Raw genomic sequence first — 24,606 nt, 5'->3', positions numbered from 1 at the left:
CCTCCCCAGTGTAGGTGTTGTGAGTTAATTGAGATGAGCGACGATTTTCCCCGTGCTTCTTAACTTGTTCATGATGTTTACAGTCGAAGGTGTCTGAAGCGTGATAACCTCAAAAAGCTCGACCAATGACCGGAGCTCGAACGATTAGCGCAACTATCCCCTTTGGGACTAGTATCCCACCAACGCGCCGGCAATTTTGAGCAGCTCGAACTTCCTACGCACCGCGCGACGATTTCTTATCCTTCAACCCCTCTACGACAGACGCAGGATATCCATTTCTTTGCGCTCCCCACCTCCTCCAAACCGCCAAAATGTCCACAACCGTACGTACAACTGCTTTGCTGTCCAGCGCAAGGGAGCAACAGCACCCCGCGCACAAATGAACAGTAGGCTAAGTACCTGTATTACAGAAGCGCAGCACCGCCGCCAAGAAGGGCCAGAAGATCACCAAGAAGTTCATCATCAACTGCTCGCAGCCCGTCAACGACAAGATCTTCGACATCCAGGCTTTCGAGAAGTTCCTCCACGACCGCATCAAGGTCGAGGGCCGCACTGGTAACCTTGGCGACACCATCCAGATCAGCCAGCAGGGCGATGGCAAGATCGAGGTCATTGCGCACCAGGAGTTCTCCGGCCGCTACTTGAAGTACCTGTACGTTCAATTCTGCATCTCGCAATGGTAAAGGGTACAAGCTAATGCCATGACAGCACCAAGAAGTTCCTCAAGAAGCAGCAGCTCCGTGACTGGCTCCGCGTCGTTTCCACCTCCAAGGGCGTCTACGAGCTCCGCTTCTTCAACGTTGTTAACGACGAGGCGGATGAGGATGACGAGTAGATCTACGATACCACTTGATGATACCAACATGGCTTGCATAGAATGGAGTCTAGGGTTCGGAAAATGAGATGGGTGGAGGTCTACATGGCATATAGCACGATCTAATGAATTGATGCATTTGCCAACGACAAGTTATTATGCATATGTGCCTGACTTCTGCACTTAGCCGTTGTTCGCATTTCGCTTTTGGAGAACCATTCTTGATAGATTTTACTAAACCTGGTCGCGGGGAATTCATCTCAGGCACACTTGGAGGATTAGGGATCCCTGAGAAAAGTCTGCGATGTCACACGCGAGAAGCGAGTTAGCTTGACGCCAAAAATTTACCCACCTACTCCACACGATGCTAGGGAGGAGTTTGCAATATCTTCCGTACCAGGGTTGACGAAGTGGAACGAGGATCGCACCTACCCATCATCTTTCCTGGAGTCAACTGTGGAAGAAGCTTGAGTATAAGTCACCATGGACGATACTCCAGATGTCTGCTGATACTGAAGCCGAACTGAAAAATTGTCTTGTCCTGGCTCAAAACCAACGTAAGCAGCACGATTGCAGTTCCTCGACATCTTCAGGTAATTCTCCTAGAAACAGGAACCGTGATATTGCGTGCTTGCGCTGCCTTGGTGTTTTGTGGAGAAATTGAAAATCTTGCTGTAAGTACTAGAGGGAACAGTTGCATACTTTCTACGGCAGATCGACAGGTGTAAAAGGAGATCGTAGTACTGTTTATGCGCGGGTACTAGCGGTGCGCTGGTGTGGGTATGCTCGTCGCGAAAAACCATTCCTCGCGAAACGAGATCCACTTGGTGTAAGGCGTGTGAGGCGTGTCCGTGAGACGTGTTCTCCTGACGCGCTTGCGTGTCACACCTGTCATTGACATGTGAAGAAATTTCGCATGAGCCCGGATGGGGTTCCGTGGACTTGGAGCATAAAGCTTGGTGTTACGGTATTGCTGCCGCCGGTGTTCGGAATGAAAAGATGTACTTAGGACATTTACTCCGCATTCAAATCCGGGGTTCTTCGGCATTCCATAGAGAAAAGCGAAGCCGAGGGCACTAGAAGCGCTTTGGAAGACTACTTTGGTGCGCGATAATGATAAAAGGCTGAATACGACGGAGGAGACGCCGATATCAGGAGCGCCACAGCGGAAGCGCCGTACGCCATCGACATGAGACGGTTGATGAAGTTCGAGAAAGGTATACCGAATCGGGCCGTCCTAGATCGAAGCTTTGTGCCCTAATGAGGCTACGAAGAGCCGCAATGCAGGTGCATTCACTAGAAGTCTAGACACCGCGAGTTATGTCTGCTTCCAGAAACCGTGCGAGCGGTGAGACGTTGTTCGATGCTGCCAACATGGTGCCATAGCACGTTCACGGGCCATTGGATGGCGCCAGGTGCACGTCAAATTTCGACATGATGACTCTGAACACGCGTGGCATGCCAGCCCAAGACGCACATGTCGACAACGGGAATGAGATCCCTGAACGAACCATGGGTGCGCCACACGGGCTCAATGCACCGGTGTAGAATGGTACGAAGAAGTCAGGGATGCAGAGGTTGCAATAATTTTACCGGATCGGGAACCCTGCTCTTGGCAGATCGCGGACGCCATGCAAGCGTCACCGTTGTTAAGCGTTAAGCGAAGTATCGTGAGATTCGCAAGCTGGTGTTTTGGAGCCTGGCCTGCCCTGACCCACATGTAGACGTCGGGCCTCTCCGACGCGAAACTGCTTGCGTGAGCGGAACCGCTGGTGTTTCCATCGAGTAATGTAGACCAGTCTGGTCTCCCAACAGTGGATGCTCTCACACGAGCCACCTCAGGTAACAGCCAATATCGGGCCGGAACGCCAAAGTGTGTAAAGAAGCTGTAAAGGATCTGGGATAGGTGGAGTACCCAGTCAGCGTTTGTATTCGCACCACGGTGGGTGTGAGGAAAAATTCAACGCATTACCTAACGACGGCGCGCCTTGGCATCGATGAACATCGCGATGCACGACCAACATGACTGTGAATTGACGAAGACGTTGCACAATTAGCAATACGCAATGTAGGCGAGTAGAGCACATGGTGATTACCCAGACAAGTGTCAGGTGCACATTCTGCGGTGACGGTTCGCGCCCCTGAAGAATGCGGGGAGGCGCTCCGGTGATGGGCAGTCCGAGGAGATGCTCGAAAGTTCATCCCCAGAGTCACACTTCTGAGGCGATCATAACGCCATGTTGCGGGGAACAGCGCATCAGATGTGCGTCAGCGAATGAATGCTAGCGGGCGGAAAGTCTGCCGTTGCGATGGACGAGAGCCCCAGGGTTTTCCGGTGGAGACAGTCTGGTATAATGTGTGCTGGAGAGAAAGGCCGTCGGCGAGTCACATATGTTGGCCGGTGATGCATCAAGCCACCACGGTGCCTTGTTGGCGGCGGGAAAAGCACAAGCTGAATTTCGGAGTGCATTCGGCTATGGTGATCAATCGGCGGTCAGCATAACTGCGTGTGCGTGGTGATGCATAGCAAAGTTAGTTGGGCGTGAATAATCACTCTTTCTGGTACAAGCTCAGCTGAGAAGGTTGTTGACGTCTTTTTAGTCGGCAGGCACGACAGTTACAGGACGATCACGAGAGCGGCAGGCCGTGCGTACCTTCCTCCTGACCCAAAAATTGTATGGAAGGCGTAGGGGTGGGCTTGCTTGAACCCGTTAGCGTGGCGTGCGCCATCCCTGCATCTGGCGTTAGCGATGAAATCATGCGAAATCGAGTTTCTCTCATGTAAAACTTCCATGAAAATGCGTCTACGCCTTTAAATAAGGCCACGCCCTACCCCAAGTAACCCCCTTGGTTACTCTGCAAGTCAGAACATGTTCCTGCCACAGACACTTATTAACCACCTACACTCCCACAAGGTCAACTCTTGAACGTCGCACTTATCAATTACTTGCATATCGGATCGCGGCCCACGCCTTCACACCATTGGCCAGCCCCTTATCTCGCAGATTCTCAACTACAATCATCCACTCACGTCACTCAATCTCAGCCCTACCCCGGATTCTTTATCATGCCCGGTCGTCTGTTGAGCACCCTCGCGAGGGTTGCGCCCACGCCATTGCCTAAACTGGACCCCGTTAAACCACACGCCGAGGGCCTGCTTCCGCCAGTATACTCATACGACGCACCCCGCGTAAAAGCAAAGTCCAAGTCGGAAGAGTCGCTCGTCATGGATATCTTCAACCGCCACAAGCATGACAAGCACGCGAAGGAAAAGGAAGAAGTCAAGAAGAGCCCCAAGGTTGAGGCTCAGGGTGCGGCTTCCATGAACATGAGCGTCGAGTCGCCACCCATTGTCTTCTACAACAGCCCGCAAACTTCGACTGGCGCAATTTTCTCGGGTCAGCTCGTCATCAATGTTCATGATCCCTACGTCACCGTGGAAAAATTCGAGATGCGCATGCTCGCCATCGTTTCCACTAAGAAGCCTGTCGCCCCACACTGCGCCGAGTGCAGCACGCAAACCACTGAAATCCACAAGTGGGAGTTCCTGACGCATCCTACCACCCTGCGTCATGGTCCACACACTTTCCCCTTTAGCCATTTGCTACCGGGACACCTACCCGCGACTACGCATGGCAGCCTCGCTACCGTCGATTACTACCTGTCTGCTGTTGCCACTACCTCATCGGGAAAGATTACCTACAAGCGTAACCTTGACATCAAGCGCGCCATCTTCCCGGGTGCCGAAAAGCACTCCATTCGAATCTTCCCACCCACCAACCTAACCGCTTCGGTTAAGCTGCCACCGGTCATCCACCCGATTGGCGACTTTCCCATTGAGATGCGCTTATCCGGTATCGTTCAGAACAAGGCGGACTCACAGACGCGCTGGAGACTTCGCAAGCTCAACTGGCGTATCGAAGAAACCCAGAAGTTCATCGCTCCAGCTTGCGCCAAGCACATCTCCAAGGTCGGTGGTGAGGGCAAAGGCGTCCTTCATGAGGATGTCCGCGCCATCGCTAGCGAGGAGGTCAAGACTGGCTGGAAGACCGACTTCGAGAAGGGCGAAATCGATGTAGAGTTCCAGGCTGCCTGCAACGTCGGCCTCAAGCCTCTATGCGACATGGAGAGCCCTAGCGGAATGAGCGTTAAGCACAACCTTATCATCGAGATGGTCGTTGCTGAAGAGTGGGCACCACTGAAGAAGCTTAGCCAGGCTACTCCTACTGGTGCTGCCCGCGTTCTCCGTACCCAGTTCCACCTCGTTCTTACTGAGCGCTCTGGTATGGGTATCGCCTGGGATGAGGAGCAGCCCCCTCTGTACGAGGACGTTCCCATTAGCCCGCCCACTTACATCGAGGACTGCGAATTCCCATGGTCCAACAACAGCTCTCGTTCCGGTAGCTTCAGCCTGGAGCAGTAGCTTTGAGCCTTCCATTTCTTTTCATTATCTATACCCCATTTACGATGCAATCATCGACGCTTCACGAATCTCCTTACTGTGCCATTGGCCTGATTTTGCTTGGAACTATCACTAGTGGACTGTAGGATATACCCGGCGTCGCGTTCATATGCTCGCCACTCTTCTTGTCTGTTTTTGTATGGCGTTTTGGTTCATTGCTGGGTTGCTTGAGTTGGGCCTGTACGGTGCCCCTCTTGCATGGGATGAATATCCAGCAGGCGTTTTGCATTAGCACAAAGAAAAGTTCAACTGTCAGATCACGCGTTGTGATATACATAATAGCAAGTAATACATAGTATCAGCAGAATCAACTTCTACGCTCTCACACCACTGCACATTCCATCCTCCACTGAAGAGACCTCAAACTACGACCAGTGATTGTTTTTCCAACATGCAGACGCTGCTACGTGGCGGAAGCTTGCTACACCAGCCCCTCAGCTTCACATGTCAGTCGCCAGCACCACCTGCCTCCACCTGCCAGCCAGTCGAGACCTCACCGCTTCACCACTCATCCCCATCGGATACACCTTCCCAAAACGTACCTCACGATATTCGCCCCTCGAGTCGCACTACCGGAGAAAAGTCTTTACCCACGTTACACGGCTAGCACAGCATTCTAGATCACAAGTCTCCCCACATCCTTGATACATGACATGCAACCAGCGCGCCTCGCATCGGCACTTGCGGTACCACGCCGATGACACATAACATGCACTTGAGCGGGTACCTTACTTGCTCGCCCTGGTATGCACACTATACTTCATCCTGGCCCCTTGTCGGGGATCACTCGCATGAGGCAAGGCTCTGTCCCGCCGAACCGGTGGCTTTAGAACAACAGACGTCAGGGCTAGAATGCCTGATCAACCAGGGATCGGAGGTGCGCGATGGGATGGGATTGTTGTATTCTTCCATGTTTGGTGAGGCGATGGGCGGGAAAGGATTTCCTATTTGGGGTATGCAGGGCTGTGCGGCTCTGCGGGGTCTTGGCGGGGAAGAAATATAGGATCTGGAGTGGCAATGCGGGTATGGGGTGATGTAGGCCGAGATGTTGAGGATGTTGATCTTCGTATTGTAGTGGTGGTGATGAGGTTGATGTTCGGTGATGGCTCGGGTGGGTACAGCGAGTAGTGGGTATGCCAGGGAAGAGACGAAACATGGTTCACGCGATCGAGCACTCCTTGACCTCATGGTTCTCATCCTTCAACTGACGTAGTCATTCCCTCATGCTCAATCTCTCACGATCATCCGATCGAAGCGTCAACATGCGCGTCCGACTGCATCGAGTCTTTCATCTGCTCGAATGCATCCGTAAACTCTGTACAGTCCCAGACATCGTCGTCTTCGGGAACGAATCGCGAACCTGCGTATTCATCTTTCGATAACCCGGGCGATGGTACCATCTCTAGGTGCAAGATCTGACGCATTCGCTCGTCTTCCCACCAAGATCTTTGACCCATCCAAGTAGCAACCAGACCAACACGCTGCTCCCTAGTCTTGTTGGTCACAGCGAAGAAAGCCGGTTTGAAGGTCGTCCCACGCGGCGGCTTCAATGAGAATGTCAGTGTTTCCAAGTTTGGAAACTCTTCTAATATCGCCTCGCCATTGCGTAATACCTCAGGCCAAAACCGTCTCTTCCAGCAATAGCTCACATGCTCGAGAGACTTGTCAAAGATGCCGCGAGGACTTGCTTCAGTTACAACGTGCCTTACTAAACACATGTTGGCAAGTCCGACGTTGATGTTGCCTAGAGCCCAGAAAGAGAGGACGTTCATTCCATAAAATACTGGGCTGCTCTCCGCTCGAAGCTGTCGACATGTTCTCCAAAGTGCGACGGGTATTTGGCCAGTGCTTAGCGGTTGCGGTTCAATCGGTCCGTCACCGCCATGCCGGATGTTCATTGCTCTCGCGACTGGCCGGACAGCAAAGGGGTCGCGCGAGTAAACGAGAATCGCGCCTGGGACGCGAAACGCGAACTCATAGACTAGATCTCGAAGCTCGCGTGGTAGGTCCAGAAAGCCTACTCTAGAATCGTCCTCTTTGAACGATGGCGCCCAGGTAAGCGATGTGTTCGGTTGTTGCTGTGGTTGTTAGCTTGCAGGTGGCCAGGGGGTTGCGACCGATGGCACACACGTTTGACGCCATTGTCAATTGGCGTTCCAACTGAGATGCAGGATATGAGAACGAAGGCAACAGCTTTTCACTCTTCGTGATGACTGCGATATGGTAAAGGGCGGAAGAATGACAGGCAGAATTCCTGAACTAACTGTTTTGGGTACGATGGGCGGGGCTCAATAAATCTCGCGATTGGAGTTGTGGATCTATCCTCGCGTCCTCGCCTTGCGATACTGACTATCTATACAAGCTTTTTCGTATGTCGCGCGTTTGTTCTAATACGGATGTTTCATGCCTCTAACATGTCTATGCTAGCTATCAGAAACGCGTAGACAAGGTTGCAGGCATTGTCCGCGCTTGACGCAATGGCTTCAACCACGGTGTAGGTCTCGCTAAGACGTATTCGTTTGCAACATGACTATATATTAAGAGCGCAAATCTACTCTGCTACTCTGACTTTCAAGTACCGTTTCTCTTCTTTTCCCCTAAAACTACAGACAAACGTGTCATGTGCGCTTCGTTCAAAACGAGCTGAAAAGAGCGACATGAGCCACGCTCCTTCCAACACGCCATCGTGTTTCTTCATGTCAACTCACTATCGCAATGTTAGCCCTAGCCTTTCAGAAAAAAGCCTTCCCTGACCACTTTTTCTAGAACATTACTGAAGAGCTACATGTAGTGTGCTGGGCTAGTCCTCGAAAACACTACTGACCGCGCCCATGTCTGAATATGCTCGAAAATCAAAATTCCTAAGAGCACTCACTACATCTTTCAAATTGAGATGCCTCGCTCGCTATGGCTGCCTGGATTTTGGTGTTGCTTAGTGTATAGAGAAAGGCATTGAATCTGTCTCAAAACCACGACATCATTCTTGTTCCTCAAATTCCTCAAAATTCACTGAAATCCAGGACATGTTTCTGGCATGGTTTGGAGAATCCTAACGAGAACAACGTCATGATCTTGCCTTTGCGTTCTAACTCCAGTATGCTCAGGCTTGTACCACGTACTCCACTGCTGTTCTCAAAACCTGCGACCCACCGGAGTATGGTCGGAGCACGATGTCGTTAATTTGACTTGTCCGAATAATCGCCTGCGCAAAGACATGCGCCACTACTTGCTTTCCTCTCAAATATCTGGTTACCTTTCTAAAAGAACAAGGTCAGCAATATCCTCGCGCATGGTCGTTCTCGCCGCGGTATTCGCTTAACTCATGCTTCAGAATGAGTAGCTTGACAACATATAAAATCGTTGTCTCTTGAATCCCTTCGTCACCTCACCAATAATTCTCAGATATCCAAAATATGCTTAACAAAAGCTATGGTAGACCTATCGATGGCTCTGCTGCCGCTGCCGCCGCCACCGACTACCAAAACCATCTTTGAACTATACATGATCTGCGCGCTTGCTTTCTAGACATTGCGAAGTCGGCTACTGCTCCAATCGCAAAATGTATGCAAAACTAAAATGCAATGGCATGTCACCTAGGTGGACTGCGCGCTTCTTCTTCCCTCTGAGAAGAAGATCCGCTGCTACACATGGAATAGTTAGCACGTTCAACCAGTGCGTATAAGATGTCTCGCTGCCTCGGTAGCTCTCTCTCTTCCATCTTCTATTACGTTTACCAAAAACACCAAAATACAGAGACACCATCATGATGTTGTTTTCCGCGCCGAGTGGTCTAAAGCTTTTGCATTCAACAAGATGCCTCTGCGTGTCATCATCCGCCTCAATTACCATTATTCCATGTTTTTGTGAATGGAGAAAACGACAAAAAAGCCGGAGTGGTCATAATCATGTTCTTCTCTACCTTGTGAACTGGTCATTTGATCAAGACGAAAGAAGATACGAACATGTTTGGGTGGAGTGAGGAGAGCATGTACGAAAATCTCATTGTGAACGCATGTATGTCCGCACCGGAGTCAATCCGGAGTTCATCATAAAAGAACGTACTGAGCATAGCATGAACTCAAGGCCCGAGATTTAAGGATTTATCACACATACCCTTTATGGTCCTATTCGTCAGTTCTTCCTGACCTCGCTGCCGGATACCCTAGCAATAGTCTCCAAAGCCGTTCCAAAACATTGCGGCTTTGAGAGTCCCATGTTTTACTATCCCATTTCTTTTTGAAGATCATATCTTCCGTCGACTATACGCCCAATAAGCCTTCATGGGCAACTTCCAATCCACCTTTCTGAGACTCGCATCAAAGACATCAAAGTCTACGCCCTGTAACCTATCCAACCAACTCTGCGTCGCGATACTCGGCATAAAAACCCCAAAGGCTTGTTCCACCTCCGCCAACTGCGCCTCCTGCCCTGTATTCATCTGCTGCACACTATATTGATGATCTTCCTCATTCTGGTGTTCAAAGTCATGGCCAAGGGTACCCTCTGATCGTAGTTTCGAAAGCATCTCGCGCGCAGTGATGAGATGATCGTTTGCGCGTGTTGCAACTGTGAAGATGGCGTCGCGCAGACCGGGAGCAGATGCGCCTTGTCGGAAGACGTCTTCTTCGCGGACGTTGGCTTCAGCCATTACATCGAGGGGAAGAAGTACGGCGCCTTGGGTTGGGCCAGATTGGCCTGTCATGGAGTTGCTTGTACCTAGTGGCTGTTGTGGAGGGAAGGCGATGAGTGGGATGCCGCGTAGTACAGCAGCGATACCCATGGCCTTGCCGATGTGCGATGCAATGTGGTCTGTGGTAAGGGAAGCTTGAGGGAGTGCCGACAACGTCAGATATAGCATTGTTGAGTATGTGTTCTCCGCGTAGCTCTCCAGTGCGGTCAAGGTGGGGTATGGTGGATTGCCTAGGTACTGTTCTCTTGTATTGATGATGCGATGGAACCAGTTCTTGCTTAGCCGTGCCTTTCCATCAGATCGCTCGTGTAAATCCTCAGCCGCTTGTGCTAAGAGAATGGCAACTGGCTCTTTCGGTGGCGTGCCAGCTAATGCCTTGGTAACAGTATCTCTCCAGAACTGCATGCGCATCATGCCACTTGTGGGTGTACTGGTCGTATCGGCGACGCGAGCGACATCGACGTTGAAGGCGCGGATAGCGAGGTAGGCATCTCGGGAGGATTGCGGTATGAAGGTTTGGAGGATATGTGAGGGCGCATCGTATGTTCTGACTAGGTTTGCGCAGTATGCTCGAGCACGTGCGATTTCATCTTGGGAGGGACGAGCCGCATTCTGCAGACAGGGCGAAGCGTGGAATTGCCTCCGTCGTGGGCTGGGGTAGTTGTGTATGCGCCGAATGGGAGCTGTGCGGAGCCTGGGAAGTGGCATTGAAAACTTTTGAGATGGGGGAAAACTATTGTACAAGGCAAGAACTCATGGCAGACCAGACAGAGGGTCAAGGAGAAATCGAGCAGTTGTTAAAGAATGACGAGATGTATGCACAATCTGGGGTAGACACAGTTGCGCGCGGTAAGGCGCAAAGAGTGGATGGCGACTGGCTGGTTGTATGACGCTATCACGTCGATCACCCGCAGTCGCCACGTGAAAGCGCGTCGACGCGTCGAATTGCATGCAGAGCGGCGAATGCGCAACACCAACAACGACATCGCACAACACCATGGAGTCGCCACATCCCGACGAGAGACCTGCAAAAAAGCCCCGATTCTTCATAGAGGACGACTCTTCACCTCTACAGGTCCGCTCAAACCCCACCGACCCTCCTCCTCCGTCGTCCCCGCCACTATATGGCACAGGAAGACCAGACGAAAGCAATGGAAACGACGAGGAGACTGATTTTGGTAGCTTCGATGTCGCCATGCTCCAGGCAGTTGTAGGAGAGCTTTCGACCACTGTACTACGGAAGCTGAAGGACGTGAGCGGTAGCAATGTAGAACGAGGTATGTAAGCAGATGAGCGACTTCAGGCGTATGGCTTACAATTGGTAGCAATAAACCTCTATCTAGACGGTTCCTGGAGTAAAATGTCACCACCAATTCCTGCTCCCATCTTCCAGCCCCGCCGGCAGCCCGTCCAGATGACAATAGCGAATGCCATGAAGCGCACCGATTCCGAAATGTCAATCGCATCCACACCAGGCTCGGGGACGTCTACACCAACAATACTACGAGAGATGCCTAGCAAACGATATATTGGTTCCTTCGGTGTTGCAGCCTGGGCCACCAAAAGCGGAAGCAACTTGCTGAAACACGACGAGAAGATTCGGATCGAGCGTATGAAGCCACAACCCAAATTAAACAAGGCGAAGAAGGTTATCCAACTCAAGAAGCCAGACATCATAGTCAGGTTTCTGAACGGGCGGGGCGAGGAAGTTGGCAGGTTGGACAAAGACTCCGCTACTTGGGTGTCGGTACTACTCGACCAGCAGGTCTGCTCTTTTGAAGGCTCGGTCGTGTACACGCCGGACAAACTACGGACTGGCGACACCATTTATCTGCAGCTGCGGGCTTATTTCATTCGTGCGGCATTCGACAAGCGACAGTTTGCCAAACCGGACAACAACCGAGAGATCAACCTGTTCGAGCAAAAGGAATCGTCCGATGAACGAGACCTTCGCCTGCGTCAAATTGGTTTGGTCAAGCTTTTTGAAAACATCAACCTCCAGCCAACACGCGAGAACGAGACGACAGCAAAGCATAAGCGACAAGGCCTACTACAAGCGGCAGAGAGTGAGGAGAAGAAGAGCGATAAACCAAAGCCGAAAAGTGGCACACCAGCAACGCCGATGACGCCTGCCGATCCTACATCTTCACCACCTCCCGATGAAGCCGAAGAAGGAGAAGAGCTGGAACAAGACCAGCTCGACTCGCTGTACAAGAAGGCGCAATCATTCGATTTCAACACTCCGACCATGGAGCCAGCCAGGACTTTCCGCATGGATTTGCGAAAGTACCAGAAGCAGGCACTATACTGGATGGTCAGCAAAGAGAAACATCAATCGATAGAGGATAAAGAGACCTCGATGCATCCATTGTGGGAGGAGTATCAATGGCCAGTACAAGATGCAGACAACCAGCCGGTAACGGTCATTGAGGATCAGACCATGTTTTACGTCAATCCCTACTCCGGCGAGCTTTCGCTAGAGTTCCCAAAACAGGAGCAGAATTGCCTCGGTGGTATACTCGCCGATGAGATGGGTCTCGGCAAGACTATCGAAATGCTCAGTTTGATCCATACACATAGGACAGAAGTCGACGACGATACATTGGCGACACCGAAACGTCTGCCGCGGTTGCAAAAAGCGAGTGCTGATGTCGAGCCTGCGCCATACACTACGTTAGTCATAGCGCCCATGTCACTACTTGCGCAATGGCATAGCGAAGCTGAGAAGGCGTCCAAAGATGGTACGCTGAAGGCTATGGTCTACTACGGATCGGAAAAGGCCGTGAATCTTCAAAAGCTATGCTGCGCATCGAATGCAGCTAACGCGCCCAACGTTGTCATCACGAGTTACGGTACAGTACTGTCAGAGTACAATCAGGTCATTGCGCAGGATGGAAATCGAGGTTCACACGGTGGCATTTTCTCGCTCGACTACTTCCGTATCATCCTTGATGAAGCACACTACATCAAGAACCGGCAGTCGAAAACAGCAAAAGCTTGCTACGAACTCAGCGCAAAACATCGGTGGGCGCTTACTGGAACTCCCATTGTCAACCGTCTCGAGGACCTTTTCAGCCTAGTCCGCTTCCTCAAGGTCGAGCCATGGGCGAATTTCTCCTTCTGGAAGTCGTTCATTACGGTTCCTTTTGAATCAGGCGACTTTGTGCGTGCTTTGAATGTGGTACAAACTGTGCTAGAGCCATTGGTACTTCGTCGAACCAAAGACATGAAAACACCTGACGGCGAGGCCCTGGTACCACTGCCCCTACGGACAATCGAGGTTGAGAAGATTGTGTTATCACAGGCTGAGCGTGACGTGTACGACCACATCTATCTACGAGCAAAGAGCTTCTTCAGTGCCAACGCAGAAGCCGGTACACTGATGAAATCCTACACGACAATCTTTGCCCAGATTCTGCGACTACGGCAATCATGCTGTCATCCTGTTTTGACACGCAAAGCGAACATTGTCGCTGATGAAGAAGATGCTACGCTAGCATCAGATCTCGCAAATGGATTAGCAGATGACATGGACCTCTCTTCTCTCATCGAGCGCTTCACAGCCGAAGGCGATCAGGATGTCAATAAGTTTGGCGCACACGTCCTGAAACAGATCCAGGATGAAGCTACAGCCGAATGCCCGATTTGCTCGGAAGAACCCATGATCGAACAAGCAGTTACTGGCTGCTGGCACTCAGCATGCAAAGAATGTCTACTAAACTACATAGCTCACCAGCGCGACAAGAACGAAATTCCCCGCTGCTTCAACTGCCGCGAACCCATCAACGCACGCGACGTCTTCGAAGTAGTCCGCCACGACCATGTGACTGAAGATGACGAGAAAGAACATCCCTTCGGCCTCCGCGCCTCCGTATCACCGCCTCCCTCTACACAAACCCCCCGCATAAGCCTACGCCGCATCGGCCTCTCCGGCTCCGCAAAAACTCAAGCCCTCCTAGGGCACCTCAAGAAAACTCGCAAAGAAGAAAAAGGTGCCAAGACTGTCGTTTTCTCCCAATTCACATCCTTCCTCGATCTCATCGAACCGGCTCTAACACGAGACCACATCCCCTTTCTCCGCTTTGACGGCTCCATTTCGCAGAAAGAGCGTGCGCGTATACTGGCTGAGTTTACCACGTCGCATAAACCTTACGTTTTGCTACTAAGTTTGAGAGCGGGTGGTGTGGGGTTGAACTTGACGTGTGCGAATAAAGTGTTTATGATGGATCCGTGGTGGAGTTTTGCGGTTGAGGCGCAGGCTATCGATCGAGTACATCGGATGGGGCAAGAGAGGGAGGTCAAGGTTGTGAGATTCTGCGTGGAGGGGAGTATTGAGGAGAAGATGCTTAGGATTCAGGAGAGGAAGAAGTTTATGTAAGTTTGAGGAAGTGGTGTTGGTGGTTGGGTATATGCTAATGTGAGACAGTGCGAGTTCGTTGGGTATGATGAGCGATGAAGAAAAGAGAGTACAGAGGATTGAAGATATTAAAGAGTTGTTGAGTTAGAGGACAGGTCGGCTGGAGAGATATCGAGGGACAAGGAAGAGATGTTTTTGCATGGATATACCCTTCTTTGGCTGGCCCAAGGCCTGGAACTGGAAGCCTCGAGGTCTAAGCATCTCTGTCGAAATACTCACGCGTGCACATGAACCGGCATTGGTTTTTACATGACTCTATACATGGTCTACATAATTGCCTGCCACGTATTCTGTGGACGGTATGCTTGCAGTTTACCGTATGAAATGCTGTCGCAATGCAGAATCACTATGACAGGACTGTGAACACGGCAAACTATTCACTCGCTGTCTGCAGAATGGTTCTAATTTGTGTCGAATTTTCGTACCCAAAGATCCATCCAATTCAACCAATAAAACCTATTCTCCCAGTCATCTCCATATGCATCCGCCATGAGCTCATCCTCGAGTCCATGGTCATCGAAACCATCCTCCGCTTTTTCATAATGGTATGTGAGGAATCGTGCGACCGCTGGTGATGCGCGATCGCTCAGTGAGTATTCTCGCTTCTCGACGTCGACTGTCATGATATCGCATATTATGGCCGCTGGACCTTCGGTTGGGTCTTTCGAGAACAAGTCCGCTATGACTTGAACCAGTGGCATCTGAACGGGGAGGAAAGCCGTGACTACTAGTGTACCGGCGTCGATCGCTAGGAGACCTTCTGGATCGGACACGAAGTTGATATTATCGCCGTCATTGGATAGTCTCTTCAAGATTTAATGGGCTTTGATCTCGTAGTTCGGATCTTGGAGCACAAGCTTTATCGCATGCCGATCCGGGTCAGTTTGGCGGTAAAAGTCGTTCAAAATTTGTATGATGCTGAAAACGGCCATGTACTGGATAGCCGAATGATAAAACTTCTTGTTCAGATTCAGCGCACCCAGTCCAAAGCACACGACCTGCGTAATCGGTACACATCTCTTAGCTGTTTCCTCGAAGTCTTCACGAAGCTTCCTCCTTGAAGAGCTCTCTTTCCAGAGTCTTTTCGTGTGCATCATAGCTGCCCAATATTCTTGCATCTTAGCAGTATCTTGGTGTTCATTCAAGCACTGCCGATCGAAGGTTATGAACGTGTATGGTGTGTCGATGCAATCATTTTTGCTATCTTTGTTGTACTCGAAGCGCTTTGATCTGGTCAGAATGTATACCATATCGATGCTGGAACTCAGGATGCATCTCTACCCGGGAAAGATATTCAACCTGGATGAAGTTAGAGTTAAGATTGTTGTTATCCAATCGCCAGATCTTGTAGCTATTGTGATTTAGCCCGTAACCATATAGATTTTGAAAGCCTCTTTGATCAGGTCTTATAGAAAACCCTTCACGTATCTGGTCGACAAATAGTTTGACATCGTTCAGCAGTCCGCGCGTGTAGATCGGTTTGCGCTTATGTTGACTCTCTTGGGTGATGAGGTCAACGCGGTATCCGAAGACGATCTCCAAGTCTTCGTCATCAAGATCGTCCAGCAAGTCGGAATTTATATTCTCTTCGTCATCGATTCCCTTATCGGAACTATTTCTCACAACGGAAAGATTTCGAAGTCCATCAATAACATCTGCAGTCAACTCGATGGAGGTTGTCCTTGCGCTAATCGAAGACATCCGAAACGAGTGTTGTGAATCTATCGTCCTTGGATAGATTGGCAGAATCGTTCCCGGTTGATCGACGTTGCCGTTTCGTCGTGGTGATTTGCTTGTGCGTATGAATGTAGCAGGGGTCATATAAGATCGAAAGCGAGCGTACCCTGCGGTACAACATGACTTCTTCACCCTGTCCAGAATACTCCCTACTATTTGAGCGACATTGTGAAAGTAATGTGAGTCGCAAGTCTCTTCCCTTTCAGATTGAGACATCGTGAAAATTGGTCGGGGACGACCCGCGAAGATGGCTCGAAGTTGTAATCGGGATAAGTAGCGATATGCTGTGCACTGTTTGGGTTTCCAAGAGGAGAAGAATTCAATAAAGCTTTCACACGGCTGGTGCATTTTCGCTCATCCTTGTCTTGTCGTGGCATGAAAAGCCACAAAACCCAACCGCGGCTCGCACTTCGCTAACCTTGGTAGAGTTATCAGTATCGCAATCAGCAATCGTGGCCTGCTTGTAGCCTTGTAGGTAAATTTTAGAGAACCGAGAAGCCAGCTTCATGTTCTGCCTATTGGTAATTGCCTACTCAACCTCTTTAAGCATGATGAGTGCGACTGATGTCCTTTTCCAGGTCACCAGTACCTTCTGTCAGAGGCCTTTCTGTGGGATGGATAGCCAATAAGAGCAGACTTCTCAGAGCCGCTACCATGCGAATTGCCGGACGGCCAGGAGATTCGAAGAGCTCATTATTACTGCTGTTCGATACACTGCTGTTGATGACTCTTTCGACGGCTGGAGCGCCCAAGGCTGACCACCCCTACCTCATCGATGTCGACCCGGAATCGTGTTATCGGCGCATCTTGTGTCTGCTGACGCTCCCTCTCCAATATTGCCGTAGCCTGATGCTAATCAAGAAAAACAAATGGGAACCTTACGTGATCTTCGAGGTTACCGAACACCAAGCGGCTTGCAAGTTGAACATAGCTGGCAGATAAAGATGACTCCAACATTTACCTTGATGGAATATTAAAGGTGAGTTTGTTGAAACTCTGAATTGTACGAATTCTTGTGTGCGGCCAGCTCTAGGCTCCTGTCTCGCACTTTGCGTTTGGCGTCCATCCCTCCAGATCGCAAAAAGCATGGGCGCCATGCATACGAGTGTGCCGTGGTTCCGCGAGAAAGCACTACCTACATAAGTTCCAAGGCATTATCTTCCAGTCATCATGGTTAATGACGTTACTATCGCACGCTTGATTGGAGTTGACATACAACGATGGCGCCGCAGAGATGGAGCTGTATTTATGATGGCGAGCGCGCGATTATTTGAGACGGGTTGTCAAGTGCGGAACGAAGCGGATGTCGCACTAACCCACTGAACGGCGATGTCGACGACGGCCACCTCAATCTTGGAAGCTATATCTATCCCGTTACGAACTCTCGAATGCGAATGCGAGCTCTACCCACTTCAGCGAAGATTTTGATTCGATATCGTCTTGATTGAACTGGGTATAGTGTGGGATCATCCTTGCGTGAGAAGATTCTCCCGACCCACCAACGAAAGCATCGTCCACGTACCTCACATCGCATTCGCGTTATCCCTCATCCTGCGGCTTGGGAAGACTTCGAGACGGTCCGTTGCGACGATAGCCTGATCGGTCGGTTCATCGTCGAGGCCCAAAGCTCTGGTCTCCGGTCACGTAGCCCGCTGCAATGCCACGCCTCGGCCACAAAAAGTCCGTAACCGTCACCCCACCCTTACCAATTGCCATCCCACAAATCAGTAACATCAAGCCGTTGCATTTCCGTTCATCCCCGTTCGATATGTCAAGCTCTCCATGTGTTCTTGTCTAACCTAGTTCCTTCTTATAGATCACGGTTAGGCTGCCGACAATGCAAAGCTCGTCACGTTAAGGTAGGGTGCATCATATTTAATCAAGCACTACATGCTTATATAGAGTCGATACTGAAGTAGCTCAGTGTGATGAACTCAAGCCGTGCACCAATTGCGCTCGCCATGGCGTCCCGTGTAGCCTCGTCGTATGGGATCCCAATACATACCAGCCTACCGCTTCGGCATCTTCCGCAGCCTCTTCATCGCGACGTACGAATCAGTCACCGCCCGAACGATCCATAGCTGTACGACCCACAAACTGGCGTTTCGCATACTAGAGCTTTTCTCATTGGTGTAACAGGACTCTTCGGCATCTTCAACGCCTGCCGCTCATACAGGCTACTCGCGCAACCCGTCGACCGCAGCCGGAGCAAGGGCCGTGTCGACAATATCGGAGGAGGATTCCTCCGACTCTGATGCATACCCCTTCTTGTCTAGATATATACATGCTGGTCAACCGTCTCAGTCTTCACTATGGCTGCGAGACTTGGAACTCTTGTAAGTCGGCTTAGCTTGGGCAAGAATTGTTACCAATTATCTTTAGACATCACTGGACAACGAAGGCGTTCGATGGGCTATCTCAGAGACCTGATCTTCGAAATATGTGGCGAGTAGAGGCTCCTAAACACGCCAACGCGCACGACTATTTTATGCATGAGATTCTAGCCTTTGCCGCGCTGCACAAGGCGTACCAGCAGCCTTCAGATCAACGCCAGCCATACTACGCTTGCGGTATACACCACCAGGATCTTGCGATTCGAGGTGTCCGCGAGAGGCTCCATAACGTTACAAACGAAGAGGCTCCGGCGATTGTAGCTACGTCAACGCTTCTGACTTTAAGCGTCTTTGCTTCAACAGGATTTGAGGCTCAGTCCGCACCCACTACTGCAGTAGTAGACGGCATCGATAGCATCATGAATGCCTTCCATCTTATGCAGGGTATGGGACATGTTCTTGCGCTAGCTCAGGCCGCAGTGAGAGAGTCTTTTGTCGGCCCTATGTTGAGAGATCCGACAGAACCTACTGCATCTCAACCGATGCTACAAGAGTTGAAGGACCACTTGCCTGCACTGACTGCATTTATCGGAAACAAGACCGATCTTCCGGAGGCTGAACGAAAATTATATCTCACAACCATGGCATACTTTGAACCAGCTCTTCAAATATCGTTACCTCCTCGGGTCGATAACCGAGAGCTACGTTTCCTGTTCTTTTGGCCTCTCCACTTGGACCCAGAATTTATGGAATCTCTTCGACAGCGGAGATCAGGCGCTATCGCCATTCTGATGCATTTCGCGGTTGTACTTCTCGCAGCTGAGCCTCGATACTGGTTCATGGAGGACTGGGGCCATCGTGTGATGAAGGCATGCCAGAAGGTCATCGATCAAAGCTGGATACCTGCTGTACAGTGGCCTCTGTCGTTTCTCGACCAAGTTCCAACATGGGATTTGTTCGCGAATCTTACACGCCAAGGACAGAGTTCTGGACCGTTGACGGACACGTCATCTACATTACGGCAGCCGACAGTCATTCCTCAACAAGAGCCTACCCCTATGGGATCTTCCGCTTCCCACGGCGAGGCGCCGCAGCCCTTCTCTTTACAACTACAAGGCACAAAGTATGCCGTTCAGATGGGTAGCGCAGTCGACGAACAGGTTCCAGACGAGGACTAATCCCTAGTTCTGCCTCCACATCATGCAGTGGCTAGGCCAAACATAACAACCCAATGAATTTGCAGCCGATGCTATATTGCGCATGAGCGTGGCGCGATTTTTCACCCATGATCACGATGTTGCCGTGTTATGGACCTGCAGTTCTCTAGCGGCAGCAAGCAGCGAAACCTCGGGTACATCCCAAGAGGGTGGTGCTCCCGGCTAGGTACCCGCATTAATAGCGGCAACTCGATGCACACCACGGCCGGCAATGCGAAAGAGATCGACGGGCCAATAAGTACTTTATTGCGGCGTAGGCGTTGCAATTCCAATTACTCTAACACGACGTCATTGCAAGCTACATATCATGTGTAGGACGTCAATACGAATGAGCATGTAATTATCAGCGCTCCGATCCTATGATGGCTTTGCATCGCATCTCGCCCACTGAGCAGCCCGCATGCCAAGACGCAACTCTCGTTTTTGCAATATATATGCCGACTTGTATGAACGCCCGCCACTACGTTGCTTATACGAACGCTGTCCAGGCAGGCTTACACGTGCCGTGTTTCTGCTCATCGCAAGATTCATCGCATGTCCATTACCCACCTAAGCCCAAGCACCATCTCAACAACTCGCTCATGCGATCGGTATGACTATGGAGAATTGCCACGTCAATATCGCTCAACGACATCCCAGGCTGACTTTGCCTTCCATTGCACCCAATATGCGACCCGTGTTCTGTGTGACAGCCCCCAAAATGCTTTCTTTTCGCTTCTCACTCACGATCCAGACCCGTGCCGCTTTCTCACGTAAGTCGTATGCGGGGCTACTGCACGGTACTTTAGCCAGCCGCTGGAATGACTGGTAACAAAGAACGGTGGCGTATACTGCGATCCCATGAGTGCGCGCCTTCCTCTTTCGACATAATGGAGAATGGGGAATGCTGAGCCTCATTGTTGGTGACGAGACATTTTCATTGTTGTCTGAGAAGGTATACGAAGGTGGAAATTCGATCAATACCTCTATGAATGATATCGATAAGTCCCGCGTCCTCGCGCTGCGGTCAAAATAGCGACAGCAACAGCAGATGCAGTTCTGATGCTTCCACCATGTGCCCTGGTCAACGTGGATGCGCATGCAGCGACGATCCTTACTGCGACCAACGCGGCAATTCGGTATTGCCGTCGCGAGTCAAATGGGAACGATGCGCATATTGAAGATCTTCAGTAGTGTTCTACCGCTCCTACATGTCGGAAGCTAGAAGATCCGTTCTCTAGGATGCAGCCACTGGTGTGGGGAGCATACAATATTGTACGGTGGGGCTGCAGATGCAGTACTGTTTTTACGATGCTGTACCGCATGGGAATCGTAATGCGTACTACGCAAGAACGTTCGATTGTTGTGAGACGCCGGAAAATCATTGAAAGGTGCTGATGCTGTGAACTTTGTGTCCTGCGCAAAGATGGCAATGCGATGTACTATTACATTACAGTCATAAAGAGTGTACTAGTGGGTATCTCAATCATCCAATCGTAATAAACACCATCAAAGAAAGATCAGAAATTGAACTTGAAATGTCGTAGTTTCGGATGAAAATGTTAAGGAGGCAAAAAGCATGACACAAAACAATCAACCATCTAGAAAAACAGGAAGAATGTGCAATCAAGAAGTCGCCTTCACCTCCGCCAACATGCAGCCGCAAACGTCGACCTTCAAGCTGGTGACATCGGCCTGTTCGGGTCGTCTTCACTTCTCCGCCAGCGTTCTAGCTCTTCAGGTGTTGGCTGTGAGACCGCTGTGCTGTCGCTTTGGATAGTGGTGTCGCTCAATCCCCTAGTGTGTGACGGCCGTCGATGCATTGTAGATTCCTCCGCATGTTCAGTGTTTCCAGATTGTGCTCCTGCCTTCGCTCTAGCAATCTCTTCCGCAGTAGCTGGCGCACCAGGCTCTGCTTCTGATTTGGCCACATCAGTACTAGGCTCCGCTTCTGATGCGTTCTTATTCGCCAATACTTCATCGATGTTTGTGGAAAGTGAATTGTCGCTCGGACTTCGACTGTGCGGAGGTTTCTGGAACGGTTTCGGGTCTTCGTTCTTTTTGGGCAAGGAGCTTATCGCATCTTCACCGGGGAGTTCTGCAATTGGCGTGCGCGGTGTGTTGTTGCCGGACGAGCCGCGATCGCTGGGCCCACCTTGACGTCGCGTTCTACCAGCGGCGAAATAGTCGACAGTTTCACGGCCTTCGGGGGGAGGGCTATAAAGCTCGGCAGGAGTGCTTTCGGGTGACAATTCGCTGATAGGAGGAATAGACTTGTGGTCAGCGTTGTAGTAGCCAGTTGTAGAATCTTTCGGTGACTGGAGAGTTTCAGAACCAGTGAGCTCTGAAATACGGCGATATTTGATCTCAGTGCCTGCATAGGTTGTATCGATTTCAGAAGGCTTCTCCGCTTCTTCCTCCGCCTTTCGCTTCTTCGCCTGCCGGCGTTTTCGCCACAAGAAGAAGACGCCTATGGCGACTATAATGAAAGCGCCGACGATACCGACAACAATCCCGGCAATCGCACCAGCCGAGAGACCACCTCCAGAGCCAGGATCGTCTGGGACGGGTAGCCCCGTAAAGTCTCTGTCGAAGATTGTGACTAAACTCGGATTTGGCATTGGATCAGGGAATGCGGCTGGAGCAACGGTGAAGTTTTGGTGTTCATAATCGACAACGATATACGCCTCTTGCAGGAATGTGCGCCCTAGCACGAACTTTCCATTCTCTGTGCGTCTTATAGGAAGGTATCGTGTCTGACTGGAATAGAACGGCCAACTAGCTTGTTGATCCAGAGCCGAGTATGGTAGGACGATGGATGTAAATTTTGTGCTTTCGACGTCAGGATTGGCGCTAATCTTGAAGGTAACACTCGCGTCAAGTCGTAGGTTTTGCTCGTGCGATGTCTCATTGACAGTGTATAACTGGGTATCTCTGTCGAATGTCAGACCGAAAGCGGTGACAAATTCATCGCATACTTCGTCCGGCAGTATAAGGTATGGAAACGTGGAGTCGATCGTAGCAGGGAAGCCTCCTGTTTTATTGGTGAATGAAAATCGGTTGGCTTCGAGTTCCTGGTCAGGCTTGTAGGTGATGGAATTGACGCCCACAGCAAGTGTGTTGTTCTGCTTGCTGGGCATACTAATTGAGACGCCACCTTGCTCAGACAGCCGTGTTCTATCGTAACCACCGAATACCAAGCTTGCGAGGTATCCGTTGTTGTTGTTACCTGTACTTGTCAGCGTTCGGGCTCTGTGGATGGCAGTAGTAAACACGTGTTTAATCTGCATGATGTACTCACGGTAGTAGGCGCCAGCCGTGTATCCAAATGAGCGACTCGCAATCTTGTGCGCACCTCCGTACATGTTCTCAATGAAGTTTGGCCTGAAAGCCCCGGGCGGACCAGTGGAGCCTACTGCCAGTCCCAACGAGCCCATAAAGAAGTTGGAAATGGCATACTGCGTGACATATTGAACTGGCATGATGAAACTTTGTGGTGAGCTAGCGCCCAAACCCACATTATCCTCCCCCCAGATCGCGTTTGGATCTCCCTCCACTGTGATATTATACCACTCAGGCAATGGAAAATTGTAAATTCCTACTTGTTTCCATTGGGGAGACTTCGAATCATCGAATCCTAGAGACTGACTGTTGCCGTCCGATCCGATGCCGCGATTTGCTGCGCATTCATCCTCGGTGGGAGAAGTGCACCAGTCAACTCTTTGTGGTACTAAGGTAGTTCCCAAGGAGGTGGATATGAGCACCTTGAAATTCTGGCCATTGCTGCTGTTCGTACGGTCATCGCCGATATTGATGGGGAATGTTGACCACCTTCCGTCGTTGCCTTCCCAATCGCCGCTGGGACTCAGGACATAGGGCGTGGGGGGAAGCTGAATATCCTCAGCGCGCTTGTGAGAGAACATCATAGCAACCTAGCATTGCGGATCGCGACAAACCGAAGGGCGTTCGATTGATAAGAATAAACTAAAGATAAGTACGGGCACAAGGCGTAGAAAAGACCAACATCATGTCAGCTACTATAGACAACTAGCGGCAGCCTCGACTCTAGGTCAGCTGAAGCTGGAGGTGCGGCAATACTGAGATTGAGCCGCGACTCTCTTACACAGTGCGCACCAGCACTCAATAAACAATAGTCTAAACGTCCTCATCCACGCTGCTTGGATCGGTTAAACATCGATTCGCCTGGCCGTCAAAGGCGCGTCAAGCCCATCTGCTTATTGTGGGTGCAAAGCGCCCGTGCCTCAGGCGGGGTAGAGGCACGGTATCGCCAGGGCGCCCTGAGGTTGCATATTACCTGTGGAAAAGAAACACTGTGACTGGATATGGCGACACCGGTGAAGGGGCACAGGTTGTGTGGGCGCCATCTGTTGTCCTATTGGGGGAAGATTCAGTATAGCGGGATCGCGACAGGCATTCCATCGAGAGCCTGGATGGAAATCGCTGTTGAGCAGGGCCGCAGAAAGGCTGCATGCTGAGGTGGCTGGAAAGGCAGACCTCGAGAGAGACCTTGACAGCCCGCGGAAAGGCGTTGGAGCTTGACTGGATACAGTCATTAGGGCCGCTCGATGATCTTACTCAGCGGGAGCCAGCAGCCCAATCGCGCGAACCGCTGCCCCACTGTCCCGTAGAGCACGGCCCTCGGTTCTCACGTGCATGCACCTCCACCCACACCTTGCATCATGCCCTGATCACAGTCACTCTTCTTGTCACCCTGCACAACCACTCCCTATAAGAGACGCGTTCAAACAGGCTCTTATGCTAGGGTCGTGTAGCCAGTGCGAGTGTGGCGTTCGATACCAGTGGATCAGTGCAGAGTTGCTAACAATCAATCCAAACTGATGAGACTGACTGACTGACTGATTGCTTGGCAGTCAGTTCAGTGTCAGTTTAGAGCTCTCGTCTTATCAGTCAGTTCAGTTTAGAGCTCTTAAACTGA

At 50.8% G+C, this 24,606-nt stretch overlaps 7 protein-coding genes across 7 annotated transcripts; 4 read left to right on the top strand and 3 right to left on the bottom strand.

Moving 5' to 3' along the window:
- Positions 1 to 311: 311 nt before the first annotated feature.
- Positions 312 to 835, top strand: RPL22 (60S ribosomal protein L22; the record flags this gene model as incomplete). Its single annotated transcript, XM_051735015.1, has 3 exons — positions 312 to 323; positions 411 to 652; positions 709 to 835. 3 exons carry the CDS (start codon positions 312 to 314, stop codon positions 833 to 835), a joined length of 381 nt encoding a protein of 126 aa, XP_051585198.1.
- Positions 836 to 3,881: 3,046 nt separating this feature from the next.
- J4E82_008783 (uncharacterized protein) lies at positions 3,882 to 5,237 on the top strand (the record flags this gene model as incomplete). Its single annotated transcript, XM_051735014.1, has 1 exon — positions 3,882 to 5,237. One exon carries the CDS (start codon positions 3,882 to 3,884, stop codon positions 5,235 to 5,237), a length of 1,356 nt encoding a protein of 451 aa, XP_051585197.1.
- A 1,280-nt stretch (positions 5,238 to 6,517) lies between these two features.
- Positions 6,518 to 7,048, bottom strand: J4E82_008782 (uncharacterized protein; the record flags this gene model as incomplete). Its single annotated transcript, XM_051735013.1, has 1 exon — positions 6,518 to 7,048. The coding sequence occupies one exon, from the start codon at positions 7,046 to 7,048 to the stop codon at positions 6,518 to 6,520; it is 531 nt and encodes a 176-aa protein (XP_051585196.1).
- Positions 7,049 to 9,519: 2,471 nt separating this feature from the next.
- On the bottom strand, positions 9,520 to 10,674 carry J4E82_008781 (uncharacterized protein; the record flags this gene model as incomplete). Its single annotated transcript, XM_051735012.1, has 1 exon — positions 9,520 to 10,674. One exon carries the CDS (start codon positions 10,672 to 10,674, stop codon positions 9,520 to 9,522), a length of 1,155 nt encoding a protein of 384 aa, XP_051585195.1.
- A 289-nt stretch (positions 10,675 to 10,963) lies between these two features.
- J4E82_008780 (uncharacterized protein) lies at positions 10,964 to 14,471 on the top strand (the record flags this gene model as incomplete). The annotated part of the gene is made up of 3 exons (XM_051735011.1): positions 10,964 to 11,243; positions 11,292 to 14,340; positions 14,393 to 14,471. 3 exons carry the CDS (start codon positions 10,964 to 10,966, stop codon positions 14,469 to 14,471), a joined length of 3,408 nt encoding a protein of 1,135 aa, XP_051585194.1.
- A 4,401-nt stretch (positions 14,472 to 18,872) lies between these two features.
- Positions 18,873 to 19,631, top strand: J4E82_008779 (uncharacterized protein; the record flags this gene model as incomplete). Its single annotated transcript, XM_051735010.1, has 1 exon — positions 18,873 to 19,631. The coding sequence occupies one exon, from the start codon at positions 18,873 to 18,875 to the stop codon at positions 19,629 to 19,631; it is 759 nt and encodes a 252-aa protein (XP_051585193.1).
- A 1,694-nt stretch (positions 19,632 to 21,325) lies between these two features.
- J4E82_008778 (uncharacterized protein) lies at positions 21,326 to 23,131 on the bottom strand (the record flags this gene model as incomplete). The annotated part of the gene is made up of 1 exon (XM_051735009.1): positions 21,326 to 23,131. One exon carries the CDS (start codon positions 23,129 to 23,131, stop codon positions 21,326 to 21,328), a length of 1,806 nt encoding a protein of 601 aa, XP_051585192.1.
- Positions 23,132 to 24,606: the final 1,475 nt, after the last annotated feature.

The sequence above is a fragment of the Alternaria postmessia genome, assembly GCF_024291825.1.
Source record: "Alternaria postmessia strain BMP 2775 chromosome Unknown scaffold_75, whole genome shotgun sequence".
Classification (NCBI taxonomy): Eukaryota; Fungi; Ascomycota; class Dothideomycetes; order Pleosporales; family Pleosporaceae; genus Alternaria; species Alternaria postmessia.
The sequence above is the reverse complement of the archived record's forward strand: the minus strand, read 5'-3'. Positions and strand labels throughout refer to the sequence as shown.